The following is a 9,348-nucleotide window of genomic DNA, read 5'->3' as shown; positions in this document are numbered from 1 at the left end:
TTTAATTTCTGGTTCAAAAGTTAAGGACTGGTAGTCCTTAAGTTTTAATTCCATTTTTAAAACTTAAGGACTGGAAGTCCTTAACTTTTAATTCCATGTTTAAATGTTAAAGGACAGACAGTCCTTAGCTTTTAATTTCTGGTTCAAAAGTTAAGGACTGGCAGTCCTTAACTTTTAATTCCATGTTTAAATGTTAAAGGACAGGCAGTCCTTAGCTTTTAATTTCTGGTTCAAAAGTTAAGGACTGGTAGTCCTTAAGTTTTAATTCCATTTTTAAAACTTAAGGACTAGCAGTCCTTAACTTTTAATTCCATGTTTAAATGTTAAAGGACAGACAGTCCTTAGCTTTTAATTTCTGGTTCAAAAGTTAAGGACTGGCAGTCCTTAACTTTTAATTCCATGTTTAAATGTTAAGGACTGACAGTCCTTAACTTTTAATTCCATGTTTAAACTTAAGGACTGACAATCCTTAACTTTTAATTCCATGTTTAAAACTTAAGGACTGGCAGTCCTTAACTTTAATTACATGTTTAAATGTTAAGGACAGACAGTCGTTATCTTGGTCTTGCACTTACAATACACTTGTTCTTAATTCTACAAGGATTTCTTTATAACGTATGTCTTTGTTTCCCATTCTCTTGACTTGTAGGATGGAAACAATATGCATAATAGTTGCTTTTAATGGTAGATGAACTGAAGACTATAAATATCTTGATCATCAAACAAAGCTTTTCCTAGCACCTGAGTCAATTCAGTTTGAAGATTTCGTTAAACAAATTTTTGAGCTTATTGAATTGGATAGTGAAAAGTTTGAAATAGTGATATGGTTTAATATTAACCTTGGAACAAGCAAAGGAATTCTTGTATCCAAAGATTTAGATCTTCACACATGTATAGAGTTGCTAAAAACTCATTCACTCTTCAAGAGCTGTCGTTTCATAGTTGATATTTCGGAAAGAGTTTTTGCATCAACAAGCAATGAACATGCCAACACAAAAACTCAACATGACAATCAAGAGCGATGCCAACAGATAGTTGACGTAGATATGGTTGAAGCTCAACCATTAAATGAAGAGGTGCATCAAACATTTGATTTTATTCAAGTAGAAGGACAAAACATTATAGAGATTGACAACGAACAAGCTTTGGGTATTCAAGTCTTAGAGAGTGCACCGGTAATCGAAGTAGTTGCTGACAAAACCTGCACTCAAATAACTAAACGAAGATCAAATTTGAAACAAAAAGAATCCCCAACTACAATATTAAGAGAAAATGCTTCTTTGGATCAAATAAAAGTCGGATCAGTATTTGACAATAAGAAGAGCATAATTAATTGTTTTTCTAATGTAGCAATCAAAGGACATTTTGAATTCAAAGTTGTTAGATCAAGCTCAACAAGATATTCGTTGACATGCAATGATGATAGGTGTCGTTGGTGTGTGCGTGCTTTCAGAATTAAAGACTCAACATTATTCAAGATAGTAAAGCTTGAGAAAAAGCATGACTGCTCTGTTAACACTAGGAAAGCAGATCAAAGGCATGCTACTTCAAAGTTGATTAGTGGTTACATTATCGATAATCTTCGGGACCCAAGATTTGAAGTTACACCAGCTTTTGTCATGGCAGAGATGCAAAAATTGCATGGACTAGACATTGGATATCACAAGGCGTGGCGTGCTATTCAACATGCTTCCGCTTTAATAAGAGGAAGTCCCGAAGAAAATTATGAATTATTGTGTTCATACTTGTATATGATGACAAGTAAAAACCCGGGAACTTATACTAACATAAATATAGACGACAACAACAGGTAAACAATTTAGGACATGCTGTCTTTAGCCTTGTTAACTTTTGAGTTATAACCAGAAGTTGAGGACTGCCTATCCTTAAGTTTTGAACTTGTAATTAAAAGTTAAGGACTTCCAGTCCTTAAGTTTTGAACTTTGAAATAAAAGTTAAGGACAACATGTCCTTAACTTTATAACTTGTAAATGTAAGTTAAGGACTGACTGTCCTAAACTTCGGGTATTTTAACCTTGTTTTATATTGTATTTTCAGGTTTCTTTATATGTTTTACGCATATGGATCATCGATAGCTGGTTGGAATCATTGTAGACCAGTTGATGCGACTTTTTTGAAGTCAAAATATCGTGGTGTTTTAATTATTTCAGTTTCAAAAGATGCAAATAACCAAATTTTCCCATTAGCCTTTGTAATAGCAGAATCTGAAAACAACAATTCCTATGAGTGGTACTTTAGTCAGCTTCGCAATGCAATTGGGAGCCGTGAGAATTTGATTTTTTTATCAGACAGGCATCAAGCTATTGCAAATGACATTGTAAAGGTATATCCTGAAAGCCATCATGGGATTTGCATCTATCATTTGGAGCAGAACCTAAAGCGAAGAAAGGTGAAAAGTGAGGTCATAAAACTTTTCCAAAGTGATGCAAGAGTATACAAGCATAAAGAATTTGACATATACATGTCAGATATTGCAAATGTAGATAAGAAAACTTATGACTACTTGATGGAAGAACCACCGGAAAGATGGGCACGTTCGTGTAGTCCACAACGAAGATATGACATGCTCACAACAAATATAGTTGAATCGATGAATTCAGTGCTATTAGAAGAAAGGGAGCTGCCTATACTAAGAATGATGGATTTCATTCAAGTGAAGCTACAACATTGGTTTTATGAAAGAAGAAATAAAGCAGAAGGAACATTTTATGATGTTTCTTGTTGGGTAGAGGAGGAATTGAAGAACAGAATAGATTTAGCATTTACTTTGAACGTAAGTATTATGTTTTATGTTTATATTATGATTTTGACATTTTTTAACATAATGTACTCACTTATAATTTTTCAACATTGAAGGTCTTCCCTGTTGATTCATGGCGTTCTAGAGTTGAAGAAGAAGGAATAACTTTCTTGGTGGACTTAAACAAAAGAACATGTGATTGTTTTCAATTTCAACTTGATGAATTACCATGCATACATGCAATTGCATCTATCGAGAAGAGAAACATCAAGAAGTCTGACTTTTGCTCGCAATTGAACTTAAAGGAATCTTGGCTGAAAACATATGAAAGACAAATACATCCTGTAGGACATACTGATTCTTGGATTGTACCAGAGAGTGTTAAGTCACAAATTATTAAACCTCCAGATTTCAAAGTGCCACCAGGTAGAAGGCAAAAGAAAAGGCATATTCCTGCTACCGAGCCATCAAAAATAAAATTCAAATGTGGTCGTTGCAGAAGAATTGGTCATAATAGAACAGCTTGTATATATTCTCCGGCACTCCATCCATTTTCAAGAAAGCATAGAGAAGAGTAGAAATATACACTTATGTTTATCGACTCTTTTAAGTTTTTGCTATAGATTGTATTCATTATTATTCTAATTTGAGCGGATGCCTAGATTTTCAATATTTATATCATGTTACGTTCTTTTAATTTCTTTTGAGTTCAACAATTAAAAGTTATTAACAGGAGTCAGTAAGTTCAACTTGCAATTTTGAAAACGTAATGACTGTCTGTCCTTAACTTTGAATTTCAAGTTCAAAAGTTAAGGACATGAGGTCCTTAAGTTATAGTCTCATGTTAAAAACTTAAGGACTGTCTGTCCTTAACTTTGAATTTTAAGTTCAAACGTTAAGGACATGAGGTCCTTAAGTTATAGTCCCATATTAAAAACGTAATGACTGTCTGTCCTTAACTTTGAATTTCAAGTTCAAAAGTTAAGGACATGAGGTCCTTAAGTTATAGTCCCATGTTAAAAACTTAAGGACTGTCTATCCTTAACTTTGAATTTCAAGTTCAAAAGTTAAGGATATGAGGTCCTTAAGTTATAGTCCCATGTTAAAAACTTGAGGACTGTTTGTCATTAACTACAGGAGTCCTTAAGTTTGAAATACAAGTTAAAAACTTAAGGACTGTCTGTCCTTAACTTTAAATTTTAAGTTCAAACGTTAAGGACATGAGGTCCTTAAGTTATAGTCCCATGTTAAAAACTTGAGGACTGTCTGTCCTTAACTTTGAATTTTAAGTTCAAACATACAAGTTAAAAACGTAATGACTGTCTATCCTTAACTTTGAATTTCAAGTTCAAAAGTTAAGGACATGAGGTCCTTAAGTTATAGTCCCATGTTAAAAACTTGAGGACTGTCTGTCCTTAACTTTAAATTTTACGTTCAAAAGTTAAGGATATGAGGTCCTTAAATTATAGTCCCATGTTAAAAACTTGAGGACTGTTTGTCATTAACTACAAGAGTCCTTCAATTTGAAATACAAGTTAAAAATTTAAGGACTGTCTGTCCTTAACTTTAAATTTTAAGTTCAAACGTTAAGGACATGAGGTCCTTAAGTTATAGTCCCATGTTAAAAACTTGAGGACTGTTTGTCATTAACTACAGGAGTCAAGTTTGAAATACAAGTTAAAAACTTAAGGACTATCTGTCCTTAACTTTAAATTTTAAGTTCAAACATTAAGGACATAGGTCCTTAAGTTATAGTCCCATGTTAAAAACTTGAGGACTGTTTGTCATTAACTACAGGAGTCCTTAAATTTGAAATACAAGTTAAAAACGTAATGACTGTCTGTCCTTAACTTTGAATTTCAAGTTCAAAAGTTAAGGACATGAGGTCCTTAAGTTATAGTCCCATGTTAAAAACTTGAGGACTGTCTGTCCTTAACTTTGAATTTTAAGTTCAAAAGTTAAGGATATGGGGTCCTTAAGTTATAGTCCCATGTTAAAAACTTGAGGACTGTTTGTCATTAACTACAGGAGTCCTTAAATTTGAAATACAAGTTAAAAACTTAAGGACTGTCTGTCCTTAACTTTAAATTTTAAGTTCAAACGTTAAGGACATGAGGTCCTTAAGTTATAGTCCCATGTTAAAAACTTGAGGACTGTTTGTCATTAACTACAGGAGTCATTAGGTTTGAAATACAAGTTAACTTTTGAAATTGTAATTTTGCATAGCTGTTACAAAAAATTACGCTATGCCAACAAAACAAAATATAAGTGCCTTTTCACAAATTTACAGAATATTTCAGAACTATCCTAAACTAGCATAATTCAGATGTCACCTTTACAACAATTTTATACAAAAATAACACCACAATTTCTTTACAACTCCTTTGGACATAATGTTTCATTTTCACTCTCATAATCATCACCAATATTTTCTGGTGGAGTATCGTAACCAGAATTTCTTTTCCATTCACCATGTGCCCAAAGATTTGCAGCAAGTTCTTTTCGAAAGTCTTTTATGTCTTCGGGTTGGAATTGCTGCACGTCCTTTCCAATCATCAGCAACTCGGCAAATTTGATCAGGAATGCACCACAATCAGTCCTAAGAGAAATGTAAGATATGCAGTGAATTAAACAATAAATCTTAAGTACATATAAATAATATAACAAATAATAACACGTACGATCCAGTTTGGTGTGGTGATCTTTGCCACTGTATATCAAATTTGTTGAAGACATTCCCAAAAGACTTGTGATTTTTGTCAAACTGTGAGAACTTTAGCAAATGGGGGATCATGCGTGCATACATTTGCATGTAGTTCATTCCTGCTTCATATGGCTCACTGTATATGGAATCATATACATCAATCTTTTTTTGATTCAAGTCCAATACTCCCAACAAAAAGTGTGTCACAACTTCATCATCTTCTGAAGGAAGCCGACATGGAAAAAAGATTTTGTCAACCTCAGTCCATGCAATTCCACATCTACGGCTGTCTCCCCACACATATGGTGTCAGAAATAACTGATTATCACCAGCACACCAAAACTCATCACTAGCATCTTCACTGAAATCTTTATACACAAGTGCCATATAATTATCAAAAAGAACATCAGTAGTTGTGCATCGAAAAGGATGATCGCGAGGGTGGTAGCATTCCTTCTTTCTCAGATAATAGAGAGCAATGTCAATATGCTTCATAAAAAGGTAAAAAATAAAACAAATCAATAACAAATCAGTCATAAAATAATGAAAAAATGATAAATTAATTATAGAAAAAATAAATGCCTTGTGAATTATCTAACCTTATCATCAAGAACAAATTTGCTATCTGAAAGCTCAAGGAAAAACATTTTGCTACTGATTTTTTGATGATACAATTTGTATGATTTTTTCCTCAAACTATTATCATCAGCATATAAATCAATTTGTCCCCTGAAAATTTTGAAAATGTCAAGTTAGAATTTTGAAAACTTTAATCTATAACTTAAGGACCAAGTGTCCTTAGCTTTTGAATTTGATACTCAAACTTAAGGACTGCATGTCCTTAGCTTATGAATTTTGAATTCAAACTTAAGGACAAGAAGTCCTTAAGTTTTAAACTTGAATCTATAAGTTAAGGACAGTTAGTCCTAAAATTAGTCTTACAATCACAGAAGTTAAGGATGTAGTGAAACACATTAAGAGACTTATTCTTTTTTGCGACCTCTCCTTTTCTCCTTGCCCAACCACACAATGAATTTCTTCACTAATTTTTCATCTTCTTTGGCATAATGAAAAATACACCTACGAGTATAGGTTGATTTTATCCAACCTGAACTCTTCAGAGTATTTTGATTGTCTGCCTTGGAACTTACTGCTTTTCCTTCCTTATCAAAAGGAGATTTCAACTGCCAGCTTAACTTCTTGTTCCTTTTACCTCGACCAAGTTCTTCTTCAACATTTCCTTCACCCTCTATAGTCAAAGTCGCATCAATGTCCATTAGCTTACTTGGAGGAGTAGGAGTAAGAAGAGAAAATGACGGACCATCATAACCAATACTGTCTTTCTTTCTTTTCCTTCTATATTGGTTAATATTGTCATCATTGGTGTCCTCTTTGTTTTCCTCTACTGGCGACATATATATATATATATATATATATATATATATATATATATATATATATATATATATATATATATATATACATATTCATATTAGTTTTCTGCAACAGGTCAAATGAAGAGACAAAATTTCAATTGTACATATAATAATTAGGGCACAATCAGTACCTGTCTTCTCCACAGTACCTTCTTGTGTTTTTTCAAGAGACAACTCAGCTAAAATATTGCGTGCAGCATTTTCTTTTTCTTGCAATTCCACATTTTCTTTATCTTGCAGTTGTTCACCATGATCTTTAGATGCTTGTTGACAAGATTCTGCAAAAATATTTACAACAGCTAACATGTTAATAATCTTTAATTAAAACAAACATATATAAAATTAAAAAAGCACTGCCTAACCATTTGCAATATCCAAGATCATTCCAGCTACATCATCAACATCACATATTGCATCTATAGATTTGGAACCAATCTCACTTCTGCCTATGTCTTGAGATTGTAGTCCAGTTTTCTCTTGATACTGCACTCCAGCTTCTTCGCTTGCTGCTTCAAAAGATACAATATATAATGAAATAAAGATACAATATATAATGAAAATTTTATCTAACCTTGACTGGCACAAGTTTGAACTCCAAATTTTTCTTTGTATGACAGCGGTGTAGAGAGATCATACGTTCCTTCTAAGCATTTGCATACAATCTCGCTGACACTTGTCCCCAATGGACTTGTTAAATCCTCCTGTGATTGCAATCCACAAACTCTACAAATTTTCTCCGGCACTCCACAAACTTCTGCATGCACATGCATAGTTTATATGTATTAATCTATTGAATATACATTTCAACGAAAATAAAAATCAAAATCTATAACTAACCTTTCCCAATATCAGTAACATTTTCAGTTTCATCATCTAGATGTGCATCTCTAAATTCTCTTTCATACTGACCCTCTGCATGAACATCCATATAATCACGTTCAACACCACCTGCATCTTGGTTGAATATGCCAGTACGCTCAGTAGCACGACAATGATCATCAACTCCATATTTTCTAACTGGAACACTAGATTCTCTATCTGTGTTCATCTGATCAGCTTTCCAAACATGTTCATCAAAGTATCAAGCTTTGATCCTAGAGTTTTCTTTAAATCCTGAGAAAGCAACTAAGTTACAAAGAGAAGGACATGTTTAAAACTTAAGGACATGCAGTCCTTAAGTTTGAACTTAAAGTTCAAAACTTAAGGAAATGCAATCCTTAAGTTTGAACTCCAAGTTCAAAAGTTAAGGACAAGAAGTCCTTAACTTTGAATTCCAAGTTCAAAACTTAAGGACATAATGTCCTTAAGTTTCATTTCAAAGTTCAAAAGTAAGGACAGGCAGTCCTTAAGTTTGAACTTAAAGTTCAAAACTTAAGGAAATACAATCCTTAAGTTTGAACTCCAAGTTCAAAAGTTAAGGACAAGAAGTCCTTAACTTTGAATTCCAAGTTCAAAACTTAAGGACATGATGTCCTTAAGTTTCATTTCAAAGTTCAAAAGTAAGGACAGGCAGTCCTTAAGTTTGAACTTAAAGTTCAAAACTTAAGGAAATGCAATCCTTAAGTTTGAACTCCAAGTTCAAAAGTTAAGGACAAGAAGTCCTTAACTTTGAATTCCAAGTTCAAAACTTAAGGACATAATGTCCTTAAGTTTCATTTCAAAGTTCAAAAGTTAAGGACAAGAAGTCCTTATCTTTCAATTCCAAGTTCACTGAAATTACCTTGATTTCGTTCTCAATTTTTATTTCCGATACAGCAATTTTCTGATTAACTCTGGTAACTTCTGCTTGCAAATCCTTCTTAAAACTCTCTGATAATCTCTGAATCAAAAAACATAAATATAAAAAAAAAGGTGTTCGTAAGCAAGAAATAATCAAATAAAAAACTAATACTATTCAAAGGCAGAAACACATACTTTAACAATTTCCTTAAGTACGCCTTCGTCAAATTGTGTGGAAGAAGACCTTGAGCCTTGATCTTGTGAAACTGGCTCCTCTACACAAAGAGGCTGTGTATCTTCTTCTTCCACGGGAATAAAGGGTGACACCTCAATCAACTTAAACACCTATTATATAAGAAAAACTAAACATAAGTATACATAACTAAAACAAATAAACAAAAAAAGAGATAGTAATTACATTAACTTACTTTTTATTATGGAAATATTTTCTACAAAGAGCATCAAATTGTGGAGACTTCATTTCAGAATAACATAACATTCGAGGATAACCAACTTCTTTGAAGTTCACAAATTGTTTCTCTTGGAAAATAGGAAGTACTTCCATAATCCAGACACAAAACGCAAAAGGAAAGCCAACTAAAGTGTAGCTATCAATATCTTTTTCTTTCTCTTTCTCCTTCTGAACATCATTCTCATTTGATTTCAAGCAACTCTTCAATGATTTTAATAGCGTCTCATAAGCAAGAGAGCCCCAGTTGAAGGAAGCG

General features: G+C 33.0%; 1 protein-coding gene across 1 annotated transcript; it reads left to right on the top strand.

Annotated features, from left to right (window-relative positions):
- The first annotated feature begins 534 nt into the window (after nt 1-534).
- LOC107809590 (uncharacterized) lies at nt 535-3,339 on the top strand. Its single transcript, XM_075236176.1, has 5 exons — nt 535-615; nt 729-1,149; nt 1,351-1,810; nt 2,059-2,794; nt 3,067-3,339. Exons 1-5 carry the CDS (start codon nt 535-537, stop codon nt 3,337-3,339), a joined length of 1,971 nt encoding a protein of 656 aa, XP_075092277.1.
- Nucleotides 3,340-9,348: the final 6,009 nt, after the last annotated feature.

Source organism: Nicotiana tabacum, chromosome 18 (genome assembly GCF_000715075.1).
Source record: "Nicotiana tabacum cultivar K326 chromosome 18, ASM71507v2, whole genome shotgun sequence".
Classification (NCBI taxonomy): domain Eukaryota; kingdom Viridiplantae; phylum Streptophyta; class Magnoliopsida; order Solanales; family Solanaceae; genus Nicotiana; species Nicotiana tabacum.
Note: the sequence above shows the minus strand (reverse complement) of the source record. Positions and strands in the feature narration are given on the sequence as shown.